Below are 22,033 nucleotides of genomic sequence, written 5' to 3' on the forward strand. Positions count from 1 at the left end.
ACTGGCAAATCTTAGCAACAAAATCTCGACGCCAGGCGTTCCAGTGTCCCCAGGCCGCGCAGCCTCGGCCCAGCAGCTAATGCTAAGCCGTGGCCAACGGGTGTTTGAAAATGATGTCGCTGCTGAAAGAAGCGCCTTTGAAAGCTGCAGGAATTTAATCTTACATTTAAAAGACGGTCTGGGCACATATTTCACGTGTGCGATTTTTAGACTGATGATAAGAGCGGACTCTTAAAACAGCACAAAGTGGTGCTGGAATCGGGTCGTGGAATTGGAAGAGTAAAAGTAGAATCACTATTTTTCATGTTTCACTTACTATTAATTTGTCCAGAAGACAGATTACCGCGGCGCCGGCCGTATGGTGGCATTTGCAGTGGCCAGCGCCGTTCGGTTTTACGGAAGCCTCAACTCAGGCCATCCCTGTCCTTGCGCTCGAGGTTGCGGGCGGGCCTATTCAAACACGTTGATGTTATTTGCTTTGCTAATCCATTCTTGAAAAGAATGAACATTCTCAGGCAAACATGGGATGTCCTTGTTCGTTTTTCTTGACTCATTTCAACCCACTCCATTCAACAATAGACTACCACCCTACTTAAGAACATTGATCCCTCCTATTTTCTTCCAGGGAAGGACCCCTTGAGAAGAGCACCCGGGGCACATCAACCTTTCAGGTCAAGGGCTCAAGGGGCATTCCGTCCCATCGCAAAGTGCCTTTCGGCTGTCATTTCGACAACATGAGGCGGAATCTCCTGGTCGATCCGGAGGCCATTGGAAGGATATATTATATCAAGTTGTTCCCCTCCCTGACACGGAAGGTCTTCCGACCTGCGCAGCTGGCCCTGGATCACCACGAAAACCATCACTGGCCCAACAACACCCCTGACAGCCGCAGGTAGTCCAATAATTGTCACACTGACTCCGGTTCCATGTTTTTTTTTGTGTTCTTCAGAGATATTGAGGACGCCCTGAACGTAGATTGTAGATAAAATGTAGTTTCAAATTGGTATTTGCGTGGCTAATCCATGTTCGTCTTAGAATGTTCAAGATTCAGTCCGAATCGAGTACTGATAAAAATTATGTAACACGGTTTGAACATGCGCGCTCACAACTCAAACCGAAAGCCTCGGTGCCCGGCGTTGCAGTCCATGGGCCGAGCGGCGGCGGCCCTGCGGCTGTAACACAAAGTGGTGGCCAATGAGCAACCGAAAAAGATGGCGTATCTTAAGGAAGATGGCTGGTGAACTAGGCAAATCGGAATATACGTGTAATGTGGTGCAAAAGTAAGCCAATCACAGCCTTAGTCTGAAAAGTGTGTGTGTGGGAGGGGGGGGGGGCAGTTAACACTCCTGGTCCCCCACCTTGAAAAGTGGGGGCCATGACCCTCCTGGCCCTCCCCCTATTCCTACACCCATGCTTAGGATGGCGGGTTTTGCTCTTTTCCACACTTTTACACGTGTTGTGCCACATCTCTGCACCCAGGGCACGGACACATTCGGGAGTGGCACGCATTGCCAGGGAAACGAACGGGCAATCACGTGGTATACATTGAAGCGTCACGTGTGCAGGGCAAGGGAACATGGATTTGGCCCTTGCCGACCGTTTTTCACCGTTCGATACAATACAATACTGTTCAATACAAGGTCAGTGCGTGCTGCCATCATTCTAGGGCAGACGAATGATGGGATGGAGAAAAATCACCAGTCACGTCCCATGATCAATCAGTGGTCCCATGTTACAGGCCTGTCCATGTTCCAGAGCTGCTGCTGCTGTCGGCGGCCGGCAGAGGCCGCCATCAGCGCGCGGCCTATGACCACGTCTTTTTCTCACGTTTTGCGCGGTATCTCGGCATCTGGAGCGGCCAGAGACGAGAATTGAACTGCAAAATATAGCGAATTGAAATTGCTTCCTCTTGCGCAGCGAAGCAAGCGCGTAACGCTTGTTCGCACTACTTTTGAAAATATTACAAAGGAAAAAGCTTGGGTGCAAACTTCCCTGAAGCTTTACCAAGATTTAGGACTTCAGCGTGAGGAAAATGCAAACGGTTGGGAGCTAGTGGGTACAAATGATCATGAATGGGTAGCAGATGGGTGTGAACACAACCTTGTGGGTGTCAGAATGATTAGGTACAGGAGAGCTTACCTCCGAGAGTCTTCATAGCCCTCAACTATGACAGCCGTCACCAGGTTGGGGTCGGCAACGGCCACCAGGACGCCGTTTGGTGCGTGCCGGTATAATGCGCCGACGACGGCGATGTGCCTATCGGGTTCAGATGCCCGAGAAGCTTGAAGTTATGGCTGCCATGAGTAAACGTCAAGTCTAAGACCATGCATTTTGCTGCATTGCCTCGTACTGGCACGTGCAGCGATCGGCGACGGCGTCCGAAATCTGCGAGTAGCATGCTGGGTGGGTGGCAATTTGTGAACTGAAGCGGGCTGAGGCGCGGACGGACGAAAACACGGGCAGCGGTATGTGTTTGCTGGTCTGTTGCGCTTGCTGGATGGCAGCAACGACGCCTTGGATGTTCCTGGGACCATTTCTGTTCAGGTGCCGTTTTGTGTGATCAAAACACAAACAATATAATCCAGTCTGCCCTGAGGTTACTGTGGTCCGACTGGACCCTGCCGACTCCGGTGGGAGCTTGTGGTTACGCCCGTATATGGGAGCCGTACTTCGGAGGCTTGTTTTTTGGCTTCCGTTTTGACATCCGACCGAATTGGCCAGCATAATTCGCGGCCTCTGGACTATTTTCTAAGCACAATGCCGGGCTGCTCATGCGATGGATGATGGTCAACATTCCGGGGGCTCGTCATGACGTCACGATCGCGAAGCGCGCAGAGATCAGAGTTCGAGCGTACGGGGACATTTCGCCTGGCGCTTGAGGTGCGCCTGACCAACGTGCTCCCTGGGGCCCAACTCCCCATGGTGCCAGAAGTAGCTGTCGGCACCTCATTTTAGGTCGGTGTAGCTAGCATTCTTGGGCTCCACGCCACGGATGGACAGCTGAAGTACTCTCACTCTGGGGCTGGGGGCGTGAGTAAATCGTCACTTCTGGTTATTTGCTTTCAGTCGACGCCCACGGGCCCATCTTAAATTTTCACGAGTTGGGACGCTGAGCCCTCCTCCCCAATTCCCGTGCCCCCGCGGCAATGACTAAAATATAGGTATCAATTCCAAGGGCTTTTCCCCGGAGTATGCGCTTGGGTGCAATTCTGAATTATTCCAAGTTGGGCGTGTCCCGCTGTTACCCCTCTAGCGGTACAGCCCCTCCAATCCGTGCCGTTGCTGTCCCTCTCGCGATACGGCCCCTCCAATCCGTGCCGCTGTTATCCCTCTCGCCGAACGGCCCCTCCAATCCGTGCCACTGTTATCCCTCCTGCGGTAAGGCTCCTCCGATCTGTGCCGCTGCCTCCGGAGCTCCTCAGCATTAGCTCACCATTCCAAATTGGATGCAGACGAATTTAAGCGGTATCTATCGAGTCCAAACGCAGCAAAGACACCACCCGCCTGTCGAAGCCGAGCATGTGTGTTAGGCGTGAGTGAGGGCCAGCGCCAGAGTTCCGGCTGTAACCTGGCCAGGGTACCAGACACCCTCCAGTTTTCACTGCCACCCGTGGCTCAGACCTACTTTTTCATGCACACCACATCCTGTCCAAACCATGCCTCGTATCGAAGACGATATGACGTAAATGTTTAAGACATAAATTTCCTCACGCCCATTTGGTCCTTTGCTCGTAAACACGGGGCCGGCGTTGCTACCCATTTTGCCCACGTGGTCTCATATGAGCCGGGTTGCGTGGTTTGAGATAAACTTCGTTGAATGCTGTAATCAGTGTTTGAAACCTACAAAATAAACACACATATTCCCTTTGGTGTTATCCTGAGACATGTGTTACGCATTAGTAGTTGTAAAGGTCTAAAATTAAGCTGTTTGAAGTAACTTATTGCCAATGTAATGCAGGCTTACTGGCAGACAAAAAATGTTCTTCCAACCTCAGACGAATCCGCCCTTTCCGCCAGCTGACCGGCCGGTTGTGACTCGTGGTGCCATCTTGTGGACGAATGGCATAATGCGCCTCCGCCATCAAATATAGATCCTAATGTTTTATCCGCGACACAAATAGTCTCTGAGGAAAACCGTGCCTTATTACCGCGAGTATTACTTGTTCGGAAATTCTAACACATGCCAAGCCGGGATAAGACTGATCGCGTGGACATTTAACCATGACCTTGGTGCGCATGAACTCACGAACGACTGCAGCTGTTTCCCGCCAAGACCCCCGCCATTAGTTTGCGTTGTGGACGGCGGTAGTGGTGGGAGCGGCATTGTAGTGGAACCAAAAATTGGGCAAATTGGGGGGTGAAAAGCGACCGTTGGTCACCAAACTGTTTCTCAGGTGGTATTTCATCTGGACATGCACCCAGATCCGTCGGAGAAGCCCGATTTTGACGAAATATCGGACAGCCGGGAGGAGCTCGCCGGGAGCGCGTGCAGGTGAGCCCAATGTGCCTGCCCGCCGGCTGATACGCGCGGTCGATGTGTAGTGATGTGCGTGTGGAGGTGTGGAGGGCGGGTGGGTTGGTCAGCTCATTGCGTTTTGGAGCTTCATGTATGCGCACCAGCATTTGCATGGGGTCTGGGCCGTGCACAGCATATCACCGTGTGGGCGGCACTGACCTACTGGATGGCTGTCTTGTGGTATGTACGGCCTGCAGCTGGGTTGCGACTGGAGCGCTTGGCCGCGTTAGTGGACTGGCGACATCTGGAGATGGCAATGAATGGTTTCATTTTATCTCACACTTCTTTGTCGTATCAGCGGCTGGGCCGTAATGCACCCAGTGGGCGGTGGGTTGAGTCGGGTTGCCGCGTCACTAGTGAGGGGGCGGGTCGAGCCCCGCTAGCTGCTGAGAGGGGTGGTTACGGAATCACCTCTAAGGTACATATAGCTCAGTCCCAACGTGACAAAAGCTCATTTCACTGGCCTGGAAGAGGCGGGCGAGAAATCCATGCGTCTAATAGGGCCAGGAGAATCAAAACTACGATTTTGATCCAACACATTGCCAGGGTGTAGTCTGCTCCGGTGTGGACCCAACCAGCATATGATCCTCATGAAATATCTTGATTCCTTATCTTTCCTATGCTGCTAAATTTGTCTCGGCTCGAAATTTGTCTCGGCTCGTACCTTACGATACCAATGAGCTGGACTGCTCCCACCGATCAATGACGAGCATGAATCAGGTACGTCATGACCAGCGGCCATCAGGTTTGCCGTATACCTAAGCCGGACAGGCGTCGTGGACGTCGTGTGCCCCCACGTGGGGTGGCGGTCACGTGCGGGGAGGAAGCATGTGGATCTCCTGGCAATGTGCGCTCGAAAAGTGTATGCCGATGCTTTGCTGACGCTAGTTCCTGCAATACATAGGACACGTATGAGCGGCCTCCAGTTAGAACTGTCGCGTCATGATACCGTCGACTGCTTGAATGGCCTGAAGGGCGGCTCATGCTGCTATTTTCGACATACGGCTGTATGGCCCTGAGGTCGTGCAGCCGTGTCCAGTAACTGCCTGTGCAACTGCACCCGGCTTCAAATAGGCAATTCAAAGTATAATGTCCGTGGGTTTGAGTTCGTGAGTATACCAACGCAACTTTGTGCGCGAATTCGCTCCAGAAATAAACGCCGTAGCAGGTGCGTGGTTATCGGTGCCGCGAATGGGGTGAGTTGCCTTGTGGTTTGTTCTTTGGTCTTTGACAATGGTCTGCACCGGCGGTTAGTTGTAATGTATTTGACGGTATGTGTCCCACGAGTCCCGATGTGCCGAACGTGGTATTTGAGACCGAGCTCGCGTGCATGCGCATCTGGGAAGGTGTTGCGTTCATACTGTCCGCTATGTTGGTAAAGTCATCATATTGTGTATGGGTATGAGAAGGCGGCTTCCTCGGGGAATCCAGAAGACCGGGGTGACCGCTGGCAGCTCATGGCCGTCCATCCAATGCCTGAGAGGTAATGGTAATGTTTTCTGTAATGGAATGGGCTGCGCCCGTGCCCACCTCGTGGCCTTTCGCCACGGCCGGTCTAGTATCCGAGTGCACTCTGTTTTGTGACGTATAATACGAATGGTCCCTGTGTGACTCCTCACCAGCGATGATGGCAGTTGAATCAGCCATTGCCAACGATCGCCTTCTGCGTTTATTTAAATATGTATTGAGGAATACTGGGCAAACCTGTGGTTTGTGGACCACCCATTCGTAGCAGTTCACACCTGTGTGTGTATGTGTATATGCCCAGGCGTGTGGATCACAAATACTCCATGCTCCGAAAATCATCCATTGATCGTCTTGACGGTGGCCCTGAAATATATCCTGAGGAGAGTTGGGATCTGTTTTTGTAGCAGTCAATTAGATATGAATTAAATCTTGCCAATCCTTGAAATCCAAAAACCACACCAATCCTAAACGAGGCTATCATTTGAAAATGCTTTTAAATGTATTTAACCTATCTGGGCCAACATTTCCTTCCGATCAACTGAACGGAGCACGCTCACGTCGGCTCTGCACCGCCATCAGTCACCGTCCGCAATGCAATGTACGAGTTCTAGATTTCTATGACAAAATTCAAATGGTAAAAATCTTGAAACCGAGTCACCTGCCCAGTTACCCGAATCCCATAACGCTGTGAATGTTAGCTGAAATTCTATGGCAGTGAAGTAGCTGAGCTGCGCTTCTGGGAAACCAGAGGTGCGGGCTCGACTCCACACGGTGTCCGCGCTTCCCGCCAGTGTGGGAGGCAGGTGACGCTATGTGGCTTCAGTAGCTAAGTGCGTCGTTAAGCCCCAATGACGACGACGACGACACCTGACGAATGACGGGCGGACGACGACGACACCTGAAGTCCGAACCCTATCAGTGTTCTGCACCTGCTTAGAGACATTGCACTATCGCGATCACAGGTCCTTTGCATGTGAGTAGGGATCTGCGCAGAAACTGTGGAGGAGGGCCACAACCAAAAATATCGTCTGAAAAACAAGTTAAGTGTGCCACAGGCGCACTCATTTTGTTGTGTGTTGTACTATAACATCGTTTGTTCTTGATCCCCGTATTTATACTTTTCTACAGTAAATTTTTAACTGCCAGCATTTAGTCGTGTGCACAGTAATGCATGCCACGCTTTTGGTAAATGCAAGGTACGTACCTCCGGGACTACGATGTGCGTACGCCCCTACATGTTTAAAAGACATCAGTTGGACTTCAGGTGCGTCTTGCTTTTCATATATACTTCTCTTGCGTGGTGGGAACCGTCTTGAGCGTTTGGGTTTTTGAGAAAGTTCTGTTTTTCAGTAATAAAACAGTTGTTTTGGGCTTATTTCTCGGAAAAACCAGGAGAATGAAGATTTAGTTGGGCTGATATTTCGGCGACATGCCTTTATCGAAACAACAGCAGGAGTGAGTGTTCACTTCTGCTGTTGTTTTGATGAGGGCATGTCGCCTTAATATCAACCCAACTGTCTCCATTTTCCTGGTTTTTCCGAAGAATAAGGCTAATACTACCGTCTTGTATATGTGAATAATATTCCTCGCTAATGCACTGAACAGCTTACGTAATTTTTTCATTGATTGCGCACAAACATCCCCGCGCGTACCAAGGCACTGTTGATTACACACGATGAAGACTCAGCGGTTGTAGGTTTCATAAATGCTGCCATTCTTATCATTCAGAAACGCTTAACTGAACATTGTCACTGAATCGGACATTCTGACCCAGTCCTTTCCAGAAACGTCGAACAACGCGTGTCCAGATGTGTTTCTGTTTCATTTGGGATCTTCGGGAGATCCAGCAGATCGTTCCATACCGTGTGCCAATCGAGCCAGCCAACGCCGTTCTGTTTATTAAGCGCAATGACACCTGTGGTACTGCATGATGCGTACTGTAATTGTGGGCCGAGGGACGGTTGTGTACCTTTTGTTTGAAAAGTTCTTGGTGAACGTCGACACAGTGCGACGTCTCGCGATAGAACTGGCCTTAAAAGGTATCGTCATCGGCAAAAATGGCACCTAAACGTGTTCGGCCTGCTCTTCAATCGAAGTCCAAACGCGAATAACTTGTCTAGGGTGGCATTCCATATTTTGTAATCAAACTGGCCATGCCGTTGTCGGTGATTGAGCTAATCGGTGTCACTGTGCCCTGCCCTGTCTCTCATCCTTGCTTCCTTTGCCCTGCGCTGAAATTGCACATCACGATGTGTGGGGGGAGGAGTGGGGTCCAGCTGACGGCACTAGCGTCCCATCACTTGAGTTGCACCTAATGCAAGCTGTGTTTTCTGTACATGTGTCGGTACTCTAGTGAAAATGTACAATTGCTCGCTTGTAGTTTTGGATCGTGCCGTGCTACGTATGATGTCAACATCAGACGTGCCATGGATAAATGCAGAATAAACCAAAACTTTGGAAAGACAGTCAGAAAGGAGTTGTGCCCTCCCGAAATAACACTGAGTTCCCAGACCACTTAACCCGTAATTTGACATCGCCAGTCTGGTTTGTCAGTTAAACCGTCGGTCTGTACCCCCCTGACATGCCACTTTGCCGACAGGCTCGACGATTCCGGCGCCACCACCAGCCCGCGCTCAGCCATGGAGCAGGAGAAGCGGATCCGGCGCGAAATCGCCAACAGTAACGAGCGCCGCCGTATGCAGAGCATCAACGCCGGTTTCCAGACACTGCGCGCCCTGCTGCCGCAGCACGAGGGCGAGAAGCTGAGCAAGGTGCGTCTCCCGTGCGCTGGGCTCGCGCGGCGCCGACGTGTCCAGGTGCGACGTCTGTAGCGGCCGCGTCACTGGGACGGGTCGATACGGAGATCGGCTGGAGCTCTCCTCGTTGCGGCCACCGCCTGTCCGCAGCCCGTCTGGGCGCGAAACGGGAAATGTGGGCTGGCACCGGCGCCTGTCCGGCTGTAGGGCGCCGGCGGGACCTGGCGCGCCCGGCCCCGGTCCCGTTCGGCTCGCAGCCCGCTCAGTCAAGGTCCCAGCGATCAGGTGGCGTCCGGGCCGCGGTGAATCACCATCAGCTGGCTCTCCAGCTGACGCCAGACGGCGGCGGCCGGCCGATGCGCCCCGCGGCGCTGTGGCAGAGGCTAGCCGGCCGGGCGGCGGCCAATTGGCGCGTTGGCCGCCGCGTGGTGTAGCCGCTGCGCGGGTTGGCGCAATCTTGAAAATAGTGCGGCCGTTCAATGAGCCGGCCTTGTGTCTGGCCGGCTGGGCGCGGCAACGGTCGATACGGCGGCGGCGGCGACGGCGCCGCGGGCTCGGACGGGTAGCGTGGCGGGCGGATACTACAAAGGGGCGCGGCCGGAGCCCATAGTACGCGATGTTTGCGGACGTAGGGAGGGGGCGGGGCGTCCGGTAAGTGGACACCTTTTGTGCGCGACCATCAGGAGAATGTACGTCGAATGAAGCGTAATAATTTGCGACGAAATCGCTGTCGGAAGGGGCAAACCAGTTTTTGTCGGCTGGTGTGCGAGCACGTTATCCAATCTGTGAGACTTTCGGTGTTTTCGTCTGATGCTCACAGCTTATTCCAATTTGCAAGAACCTGGGGTGATTTGGGATCTGAATGGTTGGGCTCATTTCTTCAGAAAATGTAATGTTAAAGCTGTTGTCATGATTGTTGCTCATCGTGGGTCCGAGAGAGTATGCATTAGGTAACAATGCGTGGTACTGATAATATTTAAAGACGCGAATGAAGCGGAACCCAACAAGGCGTGTAAAAGATCCAAATCTACGCCGTTTTTTATTTTGGTGTTGTGCACCCTATAATCGGGACGCGAACCATCTCAGTGCTTTTTTGACTCAAGACCGGCATTGGATAAGCTCTTCTTACTTTTTGCTCACTATCCTGACCGTCATAAAATGGTGCCTTAATTTTCCAGTGCATATAAACGTATCTACATGTTGCATTCACACGCACGCACGCACGCACGCACGCACGCACGCACGCACGCACGCACGCACGCACGCACGCACGCACGCACGCACGCACAACACACACACACACACACACACACACACACACACATTTATATATATTGTGACATTCATATGCATTTTGTGCTTCCGGTGTACTTGTCAAATATTGTGCTTAGCTTCCTACTGAAACCGTGCGCCTGCACAGCGCGCAAACTGTCGGACGTGAACAATGGTCCCGGATAAGGTTACAGGCCTTGTATTTGGACGTTGGCCTTACCCTCGCGCCTCGGGATTTGGTTTGAAAGTTCATCATAGCTGAGACAGGCTTTTGCTTTTTGTTTTCTTCCCTGGCCTTTACGTTGGCCTAAATACTGTTGTTTGGTACATTTATAAACATCCCTTTTTATAGCCATCCACATGTTGTAGGCATCTCGCTTTCTGTGTCGTTCATATACTTTTAGCTATCTGAGACGAGCGGCGTGGGTGGCCACACGATTTTGTTACATAGGTATTCCGTAACGTGTGGGTGAGGAGAAACTTGTGCAATCAAAATTCGTTCGGATGAGTGGCTTCGCTTCTTGGGGCCGCTAACGAAAGGACCTTATCGTGATATCTCCGTGGTAGCCAAGTGTCCGATTGTTGACCGCACCCCACCCACCCCCGTTCGGCGGTGGTCCGGTGCTCAGCACAACCCTCGGCTGAGCTAGCGCTCTCTGCGTCGGCAGGCGGCGATCCTGCAGCAGACGTCAGACTTCATCTACAGCCTGGAACAGGAGAAGACGCGCTTGCTGACGCAGAACTGCCAGCTGAAGCGGCTGCTGGGCCAGCAGCAGCAGGGCGCCGACTCGGACACGGCTGCCGATAGTCCGGCGTCGGCGCGACGGAACGCCTCGCACGAGAGCGCTGAGGCGGCCAGTGACGAGCCTGCGCCGCCTCCGCCGGCCGAGCGGCCGCCCTCGCCGCCCGACGCCGAGGGGGCCGCACTGCGCCGCGAGCTGGCGGAGCTGCGCGCCCAACTGGAGCAGGAGCGGCACCACCGGCTGCTGACCGAGGACCGCCTGCGGCTGGCGGAGGCGCCGCCGCTGCCGCCGCTGCCACCACCAGGCTACACCGATCGGCTGCACGTTGCCCCGCCGCCTCCGCTTAAGAAGCCGAAACTGGAGCGGGCGGCGTCGCCGCTGCGCCGGCCAGACGCATCCGACTCGCCGGCCCTGGGCACGCGCCTGGAGCGTCAGACAGTGCTGCCGCCGCTGCTGCTGCCCGAGCCGGCGACCCATCAGCTGGCGCCGGTGGAGCCGCCGCGACCGCAGCCTGTCGGACACCGGTCAGTAGCTGCCACGGCCGGGCGCCAGTAACGCGAAACGTCGCTTGGACCGCCATGGTGGGGTTGGGGCATGCGGTTTGTTTTGCTGCTGGTTTGGGCGCGGTGATGGTGTCGAAATGTTTAATGTTGCCAGTTTGCCACTTTTATGTTATCGGTATGACTTTCGATGCTGGCTTACCGCGGTGCCGCCAACTGCATCGTCAGGTGGAGCCGTCCAAGTGCCGTTTTGACCGATCGTAACTGCCGGGCGAACCGGCAGCGAGTCTGTGTGCAGCTGAAAGCCCCTCTCTATGACCTATCTGACGATAGAGTGACGGCGCCTTTTCATGCCTTTCTGACGGTGCTGTCTGACGGCTTGTTCTCGTGTCCGCAGGGCGCTGTATGGCAGCTCGACGACGTCGCGGCAGAACCTGGACACGATCGTGGAGGCGATCCGACACCTGGAGGGCGACCACCTGTTCCAGGACCTGGTACCGGAGCCGGCGCTGGAGGTGGAGGCGCGCCTGGAGGAACCCTGAGCCGCAGGAGGCGCCGCTCGAGCTCACTACGCACGACCGCGCCGCCGCCGACGCCGCCTACCGGCCGGGCGTGATCGTGGCCCAGCACCACACGCACCACCACGTGCTGCCGCCGCAGCACTTTCCGCACCACCATCACCCGCAGTCGTGAGCGGCGCAGACGCGGCGGCCGGGCGCCGCCGCCGCCGGCGCGCGCGGCGCTTGCTCAACTGGCCGGGCGCGGCGGGCCCGGCGCCGGCGCGACGGCCGTGGCGGCCGGGCGTCTTCGCCGGCAGCCTTATTCCCTGTTTTCCTGCATTTACTGATTTGGACGAGCTTTTGACGTTTGGTTGTAGGGGGCGTGTTGAACTCAGGTCGGTCAGGTGCGGGGCGCGCTCCGGGTGTCCGGGCGCCCGCGCGCTGAGCGCTCACGGGTGCGGGGTCAGCGTCCGGGCGCTGAAGAGCGTTTCTCTACTCATGCGTTGGGCCCACGAGCGGACTGGAGCTTGTGTAACGCCAGGCTCTGCTCTGTTGTTTTATATAGATGGCGTTACCAAAGTTGAGTTAGTGTTTCCTTGATTACTGTTTTGCCAGCGATTGCCGAAGGCTGCTTTCTTTCTGGGTGCGTACGGTTTCTCATTGTTTTGTACGCAGTTTGAGTCGTGAAGCACCGGCACAAAACGGCGCGACGCATCGGAACCGTCTCGAAATCCAGCTTCGAACGTTGGTGTAAATACGACGCTGACCTTAGTCTCGGAAATATCTAATGGCGCGTTATCGGTGTTACGACTAAGTACAGATTATGTTATGTGTATTAAGCGGACCTGGCGCGGGTCCGGCCGCCGCTGAACAGGCGTCATTCTTGTAATAAACAGCTTGTTCAGCGTGTCTTGAATGGTGGGGCTAAGGAAGCAGCGTCGGGGCGTGCACTGGACGGACGGGGCCGGCGCGAGCGAGGCCAGGGCGGAGGTGAGCCGGCGTCCCGGCGTTAGTGCTAGACGCGCGGGGGAAGCGACCTGCAGCTGCTTGGCGTCGAGTCGTCGCGCCTGGTATGCAAGTTATTGCTCCCTCATGGCGCGGAGGAGTTTTTGACGTTTTGTGGTTTGCAAGTGTGTGTGGGTTGAAGTTTCTGCAAGCGCCCCGCAGCGCTGCCGGATGGTGACAAGCAAAGTACTTGGGTAACGTGGGGGATCCCACACTCGAGGCGGGGAAGGCGCGGATATTCGCAACAGTTGTAATGTACAGTGGTGCGAGACCGAGCAAAATGAACTTCCACTGTGTTACTGGCGGAGGGGCACGGTGTGACAATGGGCGCGGAATGGTCATCTGCGGTATTCATGTAATGACCGCCCGCAACCCGCTGCCAAACCGAAGCCACAAATTGCTCAGCCCTCGGCTGCCACTATGCATCCACTCCCATACGTCCTCGGCAGCGTTTTGCCTCATTGGCCGCGGCCGCGTGGTGGCTCGAGTTAACCTGGACCTGGAAATAGGTGGCGTTTGCGGTCCTATCTTCCCGGTGCGAACCGGCAGCGGCGCCGCCAACCAGCGGCTGGCGCGGCAGGCTGCCCGGTGCTCCAAGCCGTGTCGTGGGACATGAAGGAGGCTGATGCTGTCATGTCCAACGTCAGGTTCCGCTGGCGATAGTAAGAAGCCATTGGCGATAATAAGCAAATATCGCAGCATCAGTGAGCGGCTGCAGACGGAACTCGTACTGACGGACTGAGCCGGAACGCTATTTACAAGAGCCTTCCGCGTGAAGAGCACGACCACCAGTTTTCGAGCGGACGCGCGTTGGCAACCACTACGATGCGGGCTGGCTGCCAAAAATCGGCCATTGCTACCCTTGGTACCAGAAGTCGTGCCGGATTATCCAGGACAGCACGCCCCACGAGGGACAGCCCCAGTGTATGTACCGCACATAGCCTTTTTTGGTTTTCTCTGGTAAATACAAATCGGCGCAACACTCCTAGTGTATCGAGCGCCCCATGCGCAACGACCAATGATGCGCTATGCTGCGTTACCTACTTGGGATTGTGTACTTCGTCCGATTCAACCGGTTTCGGCACCTTCAGACATTCCGATTAAGAAACAGACACGGCCACTTTCTGCGCCCAACTGACTTTAATGTCAGATCAGTCAAGAACCGAACCACGACACCTCACAAAGTAACAACACACACGTACTCAGTTAACAAAACGAACCACATCCAGATCGCTTAACGGCCTCCACCCGCCACCCGACCCGCGTTCCGTACGCGCCTCACGAACGGCTGTCGGGGACGGCGAGCTCCGCGCCTCCGCCGTCGCGTGCAACCGAGGAGCGGACCCTGCCCTGCCACGACGGCTGCCGCCCCACCCTGATCAGTATTGTCGGCGTCGCCACGCTGGCGCGCGCGGCGAGGTAAGAAGCCCCACTACGGCCGCCGCTGCCGACTCTCACAGAATCATAGTAACCGGCTGCTCGAGCAAGCCGCGGAAGACGGCCAGCCACTGGGCGCCCACCGCGCCATCCACCACACGGTGGTCGCAGGAGAGCGTGACAGCCATGGCGTCGATGGTGCGCGGCCCCGCCTCGCCCGGCACCAGCTTCTGCTCGACGCCGCCCACCGCCAGGATGCACGCCTGTGGCGGGTTCACGATGGCTGCGAAGTTCTTCACGCCAAACATGCCCAGATTGCTGATGCTGAATGTACCGCCCTGGTACTCGCGCGGCTGCAGCTGGCGGGCGCGCGCGCGCTCGGCCAGCCGGCGCACCTCCGCCGAGATGTCTGCCACGCCGCGCGCCTCGGCGCCGAACACAATCGGCGTGATGAGCCCCTGCTCGGTGGAGACGGCCACGCTCACGTCCACCGACCGGTACTGACGTATGAACGTGTCCATCCAGGACGAGTTGACGGCCGGCACCTTGGCGCAGGCCAGCGCCGCCGCCTTGATGACGAAGTCGTTAATGCTGAGCCGGACGCCGTCCTTCCCAGCGCGCTGGTTGGCTTCGGCGCGTACGCGCGTCACGTGCGTCATGTCGATGGTGGCGGACAGGTAGTAGTGCGGGATGGTCTGCTTCGACTGTAGCAGCCGCTTAGCGATCGTTTTGCGCATGGCCGACAACTCCAGATCGTCGTGCGCGGCGGACGGCTGGGCGGCAGCGGAGACCGGCGCGGCGGCGGGCGCGGCCGTCACCTGGGCGGCGCGCACGAGGCCGTCGCTGCCCGGGCGCAGCGAGGCCAAGTCCACGCCCTGTTCGGCGGCCAGCCGGCGCGCGCGTGGACTAGCCATGATGCGGCCAGTGGGAGGTCCAGCGGAGGGCGCCGGGACGGCGGCCGGAGAAGCAGCAGCGGCGGCAGGAGGCGGCGGAGCGGGCGCGGCGGCGGGCGCGGCGGCCTTCTCCTGCGGCGGGGATGGTGCTGAAGGCGGCGCCGGCCCCGACGTGTCCACATAGTCTTTGAACTTGTCGATGTCCTCCTTGTTGTCGACGATGATGCAGAGCAGTTTACCAAGCGGGATGTCCTTTGTCCCGGCGGGAACCAGAATCTTGGCCAGGTAGCCTTCGTCCGAGTTCTCGAAGCCCATGCTCGCCTTGTCGGTCTCGATCTCGGCCAGCAGGTCGCCCTCGGCCACATGGTCGCCCTCAGCCTTTTCCCAGCTGATGATGGAACCCGACTCCATGGTGGGAGAAAGCGCTGGCAGCACAATTTTGTGGTGCGCCGGCAAATCTTGGGACGAGTACCGGCGCGCCCAGGTCGGCGGCCGCGGCAGCGCGCGCGCGCACAGTGTGGCGCCCGGCGGCCGCAGCGCGTCGGCCAGCGCGCGCGTCTGGAAGGAGGCGGCACAGGCACGGCCCAGCTGGTGACGCAGCCGCGTCTGACGGCACAGCGCCCGGCTGAACGGCACGGCGGGGCGCAGCAGCATGGCGCCGGCTGGCTGGTCACCTGCTGCCAGACGCGCCACGGAGGTTAGGGTGCGAGCACAAACACGGCAGTGGACAGCGAGAGCCAGCCTCATGGCGTCTGATTTGGGAAACAGAGTTCTCTGAGACCCATCCACAGACCCATAGAATTGCACTCGTAAACAACAGTGGACAGTCAATCTACAGTGCATCTTAGAAGCAGGGCACGACTTGTGGTGCAAAACACACAAGGGCCAGACAAATCATCCAGATAATATTTCAGGGTCAGGAAACATCACATCACATCAAAACACAGCTGGCAGATGATCAGTTTGGAGTCCTCACAAACATGCCGCAAGCAGCAGACAGTGAAGTACCATTCAACATCATGTTTGGGACACCTGTGATGAATCAATCCATGAAGCAATAATTAAAGGGGATGGCAACACATCAAACATCTGGAACCAGTGGTGGTGGTGATTGGAGTTTTTGGGTATGCTAATTGCCTTGGTCACATTGCACCACCAAACATCTTGAGGACTTTGAACTAAAATTGGACAGGAATGCAAGCCTGATCTACCATGGTTGGATGATGGATGTGCCTGAACACACAGCCTGATCTACCCTGGCTAGATGACGGATGTGCCCGACCACACAGCCTGATCTACCATGGTTAGATGACGGATGTGCCTGACCCACAGCTTGATCTACCATGGTTAGATGACAGATGTGCCTGACCACACAGCCTGATCTACCATGACTAGATGACAGATGTGCCCGACCACACAGCTTGTGCCAAAGACATTTTCCACTGGGAAACGGACCTTTTGCCTTCCAAGGAGATCTGCAGGCCACCTATTCAAACTCTTGCATGAGACAAATGGCTTAGATTTTTCCCCCTTTTCAAAAGATCACTCAGGCAACACATCTGAATGAAGGCTTTTGAAATTGTAAAGCCCTGGTCTTTCTAATCGGGGTCTCCTCTTCAGCTGGTGGGGCTTGCATTCCTATGTTTTGCATGTGTAAGAACCGTGCCTGTATTGATTTCCGTGCACCAGCAGAAATACTCATTTCCTGAATCCATCGCGCAAACTGCGGTGCCACGCAAAACCATGAGGTACAAGTCCGTGACTGTATGCGTGACAGGGCTGTATCACGAATGGACGCTGTGGCTCTGTCGCTCGTGCCAGCCCGTGATTCCAGAATTGGTGCCACGGGCAGTCACGAGACAGCCCACGAGCAAACGACCCAAGCAGAAACGCAGCGTTTTCGCCGCTCACAGCTCAAACTAGCGAACGGCACCTGTATCAAACGAACGAACGACACGTGAAGTACTGAGCGGCCGCGCTTCGGATGGGGCCACAGCGTGCGCCACCGCAGTTTCATTGGCACATGTGAGGGTTTGGTGTTCACGCTCACATAGCCAAATATTGAACAGAGCCGCATTCTCCGACGGCAATGGCAGGCCCGCTTGCTACAGCAGGGGTGGCGCAGGGCACGCCTGTTCAACGTGTGGCGTTTCTGACTTCTGTGTGGCGCTACCGCCGAAATTCATGCCGCACTGCGTGGACGGACGAACGGGGTGCAGTGCAGGATGTTAAAAAAGCTCTTTTGCAACCCCATGGTTGTTAAGTCATGTACTTTAACTACTACTGCCACTTTTTGAGAGTCTGAGAATGTCCTTGCTCTGCACTCAGCAAATTTCAAAACTCGCACCTGCCCTGGAAATAAAGTTTCCAGAAAGGCCAGCTTCAGTCTGCATGTTGTGGCTGAATTATTTGGCCTCTTTTACATCATGCTCAAATTTTGGTGTGCATAAGCTCATGCATAGTGGATTGACATACATTTGTTAACAACATGACAAACCAGAAAACATAATAATCAAAAAAGATGTGAATGGTTCATTCACACTTCAAAATCATGTTGTACAGGTTCAGCCAACATCTGGCCTAGACACAAAAGTATGCTTTCTCTACACCAGACACAATTGTGTGGGGTGAGGCAAGATCTAGTTTTAATATCAAGCTCCACTCTCAGATTTGAACGGTCGCTATCTCTGACATTACATAGGTACATGCCTAAGTAGGCAACCAATCAAGTCTGTTCAGAACAAGACTTTTTCCACTAGGAAACAACTCCATTGCCCCCCCCCCCCCCTCCCCAGGCAGACCTATGGGCCCCTATTCAAAATACTGTCTCAGATAATTTTCTCAGATTTCCTCTATTTTTACAAAGATAACATAGGCAAATACACCTGAATAAAGCCTATTGGAATTGTGAGATGTCTGGTCTTTCTAATCGGGGCCCCTCCCTGAGCTGGTGGGCTTCCCGAGTTTTTTCATGGAAAAACATAGACCATCATTCTATCATTGAAGAAAATATGGTGCACATGTTTTCCCATATCAAACATGTCTCTCTAAATAAGTCATTAACATGTTTCCATGCCACATGATCCTAATACATATCACTGAGAAATGATATGACTAACTAACCAACAAATGTCTTTTGAGTTAAACAGATACATAGCTCTTACAATATTATGTGCAAGGTGTTGAAATGAGTTTCATAACCTTGACAAGGTAGCTAATAACACAAAGTAGTAAATAACACACATGATGAAACCTTACCACAGTATGAAAATCACTAAATGATGTTCAGTGCAACAATGTGGTTAACATTTGAAGCAGGTAAAAAAACATTAAACTAAAGCGCAATGAATTGTTTTCGGTAAAACCGGAACAGGTCTCGCACTCAGCAAAACGCCCCGCACAAGCTAAATCTAGCTAGCAAACCATGCCAAATTTTTATCCAGCGCACACGCCAGACATTGATGAATTTCTCTAATGCCTTCATATAGCTTCTATGTCCTGTATAAGGCTAATAAAGTAAGTTTCTCTTACGGCTGTCACTCAATAGTTTCCACAACCGGGCGTTGGAATCGGCGATGCAGCTGTCAGCTGATCGTAGTAGGGTTCGCTCACACTTCAGTTGATGGTACGGTGGCGTCACAAAGCTACAATATTACTGCCAAACTATTAACAACTTCGTAAGGGACCGCATATGCCTGGTGGGGGATGTAGAGAGGAAATTACGACACCGCTTCTTTTCTTGTGACCCAAAGGGGCTCCATGGGCTCTGAAGGGGCCCATAGCCGACATAACGGAAGCTGTTTTTAGCACCAAACGTAACGGAATTGGATATCTTTGGACTTCCAAGCGACCAAAAACATACGCAAGCGTAAGTGAAGCACCTATGAACAGACAAAAAATTATCATCCGCTGAATAAGAAAGTGGTGGGAGAAAACTTAAGGTTCATTGTGCTGCCCAGAGGTCGCTCTTGGTAGAAGTCCTAAATGCCATTGAGCGGATGAATTCGATCAGTAAGGAGTATTCCGCGCTGCCATCGTTTGTTTTGCATTTCCTCGGAAACACCCACACTGCTGTCTGGACAGCAAGGCAGGTAGGAAGGGGGGCAGACGGGTACGCGTATTTCCTCCCGACCAGACTCGCGGTGCCGGACCCTAGAATGCCAGCCAGAGGGCCCTTTTCGTCGACTGGGGGTCCCCTGAGTCAATGGGGCTCCCACCGGTCAGGGGCCTGGTCGGTCGGTTAGACAGCACCAGCACCGAACAGTCCGTCCCGTGTCGGTCTGGACCTGAGCACCAATTTCCTAAGCAAGCACAAGCATGAGGCCTGTGATTTATACTGGTCTGACCCCTGAGCCAATGGCTCGGATTGGCCAGAAGTCCACAGTGCGTAGCAGGGGACCCTGTGTTGGCAAGATGCCCCGAGTCGACGGGGCAGTGTTCAAGTGTGTCTAAAGAGAAGCCCAAATATCCGCCGAGGCTGACGATCAAGAGCCTGATTGGAAGGCGGAGGGGCCCGAACAGCTGGCTGCAGGTCACATTTAGGATCCCAGCGCATAGGGTCATGACTTCAAATGTCAATCAGATGGACCCTTGCATCCATTGAGATCCTCTGGGACAATGCGGGCTTCGAGTTAGGCCAGAGTTAGTCCCTGTTACCGACACCCAACAGTAAGCTCCGTGTCAGTCCCAGCCACGCTGGCCCATGTCTCGAGGAGGAACAAGGCCGGGCACGCGATTTGTATTATTCGGAATGCCTGAAAAAAGGAGGAACCATGTGTTGGTCAGGGGTCCGCAGTGCTGAACGGAGGGACTTTTGTCGGCAAGTCCCGTCTGGTCCCGTCTGATACCGCACGATCCGGCCAAGCCCCTTCTGGGCTCCTCCGGTCCCGTCTGGTCTCGTGTTACCCGGTTTCCCCTGATTTTTATCTGTTTTCGCCCGGTTCCATCTCCATGCACGCCGCTTCATCTGGTTCTGTCTGATCTGGTCCGATTCTTCTAAGCTGTGTGTTCCTTTTCTGTCCCACCCGATTCCTTTCCGGTCACTTACGATGCCGTTCCATCTTGTCTGATCCTGCCCGGTCGTTTTGTCCCGTCGGGTTTGGTCCGGTCCCATTCGTTCCTGTCCGGTCCATTCCAGTAACATCCAGTCTTATCCCCTTCGGTCCCGCCTGGCCACATCACGATCTATTCAGCTCCGCCTGGTCCCATTCTGTATGCTCCGCCTCGTCCCGTTGCTCGCAGTCATGCATGGTACCCTCGGATCCCGTCTTCTCCTGTCTGATTATGACTGGTCGGGTCTGATCCTATCCGGAGTCCGTGCCGCCCGTTCAGTATCGTCTTGTTCACCCGGTCTCGCCTGGTTTGGTTTTTCCTGTCAGGTTCTGTCCGGCCCCATCTGTATGCTGGCGTTGTCCTATCAGTCATGCCCACTACCATCTGGTCTCATTACATATTCATCTCAAAAATCATTCAAAGTGAGCCATGAACATATTCTTACACCACACAACTTTCAGCCATCATTTGCTACCTGACTCGCAGGGACTGAGATGTGACAAGAAGTGCCCAGGTCCTGTCCTAGCCTTGCCATGAGTAGACACGCAAACTATGACCAGGTTGGCAGGGACTTTGTGGCTCTGTGACATTGCCATACAATCAGCTGAAAGTGTTACTGAACCTCACAACAATCAGCTGATAGCTGCACCACCAATCCCTGTCACCAGCTGTGGAAACTTTGGACTGACAAACATGAGGGAAAATGTAATTAATTGACCTTGTATAGAATGCAGGTGCTATATAAAGAAGTTAAAGAAGTTGCCCATTCATAAATGTCTGGTGCTACTATTGCTAACAATTTTGTATTGTCTGCCTGCTTGATTAAGCTGATGCAGGCCTTTTTATTGAGCAGAGTGTTGCCTTGTTTTCTAGGACCCACATACAGACTAAAAATATTTAAATTATGCCAGACATAATCATACACCAGCAACAAGTCCAGCATACCAAACTACAAGCACAAGAGCCTATGTTTAATGCAGAGTTTTAAAATATTTCAAAGCAAAATTACCCACTATTTTAATGAACTACAATATTGCTGAGGTAATCCCAAGCAATAATATTCCAAACAATTTTTGGAGACAAGAATACATTAAATATCCTGCTTAGTTTGGCCTGCCCTGAGTTCCCACAAGTTTGTCCCAGGTTCAGTACATGCAAATCATGAAGGCATACTGCACACCAAACGGATTTTTTTCAGACTGGACCTGAGTTATGTACTCAATGCAAAGTTGACATTTTCAGCGCACCATCTCTACGCCGACCGCATCCAACCATCTTGCGTCCCTTCCACATTAATAAGAAGCAACAGCCTAGCAATGAGTCAATTCCTTTTCTACTTAATTATCACTACACACAGTAGGTACCTGAACGTCGTGACCACCGTCCGCAAGCTTAACCAGCTCCTGTCAATCCACAATCGCTGCCACACACCCATATAGCAAACGAATACCACTCAGCCACAACCGCCGCAGTTCGGCGAAGAAGGCATTCTGTGCAACCTTGAAAGAAGAGCACTGTAACAGGAGGCAAACCTGGTGGCCTTATGAACAGTAAAGGAAAAAACAGTTGTACTTGAACATAAGAACAGTTTTCAAAGTAAAAAATATTATTTTCTAATTTTTTAAATTTTTTTTTTATCATTTTTGACTTAGTATCATCGTATATCTCACAGTTCAGATACCATCACTGGAACGTCACTGCTCAAAGGATCTCGCGGTTTTGTAACTGTGCCAATGCACTACGTGCGAAATCAGTAACCGTGGACAGTACAATAAGCGTTGCAACCGGCGCCGCCCTCGATGTGCGCGGACGGGAATGGTCCTTACCAGTTGGCGAGGGGGGGGGGGGTGGAATGATAGGCATTCTTTGTTATTTCCTTCCAGTCAACGACTCGGGAGTGGTGATAGCGCGGAGGACGCGTAGAACGCGCCCCTCCCCCATAATTCTCAGGG

At 53.8% G+C, this 22,033-nt stretch overlaps 2 protein-coding genes across 3 annotated transcripts; one reads left to right on the forward strand and one right to left on the reverse strand.

Annotated features, from left to right (window-relative positions):
- Positions 1-4,302: 4,302 nt before the first annotated feature.
- Positions 4,303-11,964, forward strand: LOC119092640 (transcription factor AP-4). Its single transcript, XM_037215604.1, has 4 exons — positions 4,303-4,492; positions 8,583-8,754; positions 10,680-11,278; positions 11,652-11,964. Exons 1-4 carry the CDS (start codon positions 4,413-4,415, stop codon positions 11,794-11,796), a joined length of 996 nt encoding a protein of 331 aa, XP_037071499.1. The 5' UTR covers positions 4,303-4,412; the 3' UTR covers positions 11,797-11,964.
- A 1,913-nt stretch (positions 11,965-13,877) lies between these two features.
- Positions 13,878-21,552, reverse strand: muc (dihydrolipoamide S-acetyltransferase muc). 2 transcript variants are annotated; one of them, XM_037214756.1, is made up of 2 exons: positions 21,446-21,552; positions 13,878-15,703 (listed from the first exon to the last, which is right to left on the reverse strand). In XM_037214756.1, the coding sequence occupies exon 2, from the start codon at positions 15,681-15,683 to the stop codon at positions 14,214-14,216; it is 1,470 nt and encodes a 489-aa protein (XP_037070651.1). In that variant the 5' UTR covers positions 15,684-15,703; positions 21,446-21,552; the 3' UTR covers positions 13,878-14,213. The 2 variants fall into 2 exon arrangements, with proteins under 2 accessions (XP_037070651.1, XP_037070650.1); XM_037214755.1 differs by having other exon boundaries at positions 13,878-15,706.
- Positions 21,553-22,033: the final 481 nt, after the last annotated feature.

The sequence above is a fragment of the Pollicipes pollicipes genome, unplaced genomic scaffold, assembly GCF_011947565.3.
Source record: "Pollicipes pollicipes isolate AB1234 unplaced genomic scaffold, Ppol_2.1 Scaffold_3447;HRSCAF=4054_pilon_pilon_pilon, whole genome shotgun sequence".
Taxonomy (NCBI): Eukaryota; Metazoa; Arthropoda; class Thecostraca; order Pollicipedomorpha; family Pollicipedidae; genus Pollicipes; species Pollicipes pollicipes.

Excerpts from the sequence above, each read along its gene's own strand:
- LOC119092640 (XM_037215604.1), top strand. The coding sequence starts at position 4,413 with ATGCACCCAGATCCGTCGGAGAAGCCCGATTTTGACGAAATATCGGAC. Across the intron at positions 4,493-8,582 it reads CTCGCCGGGAGCGCGTGCAG|GCTCGACGATTCCGGCGCCA; the intron begins GTGAGCCCAATG and ends CTTTGCCGACAG. Across the intron at positions 8,755-10,679 it reads AGGGCGAGAAGCTGAGCAAG|GCGGCGATCCTGCAGCAGAC; the intron begins GTGCGTCTCCCG and ends CTGCGTCGGCAG.
- muc (XM_037214756.1), bottom strand. The coding sequence starts at position 15,683 with ATGCTGCTGCGCCCCGCCGTGCCGTTCAGCCGGGCGCTGTGCCGTCAG.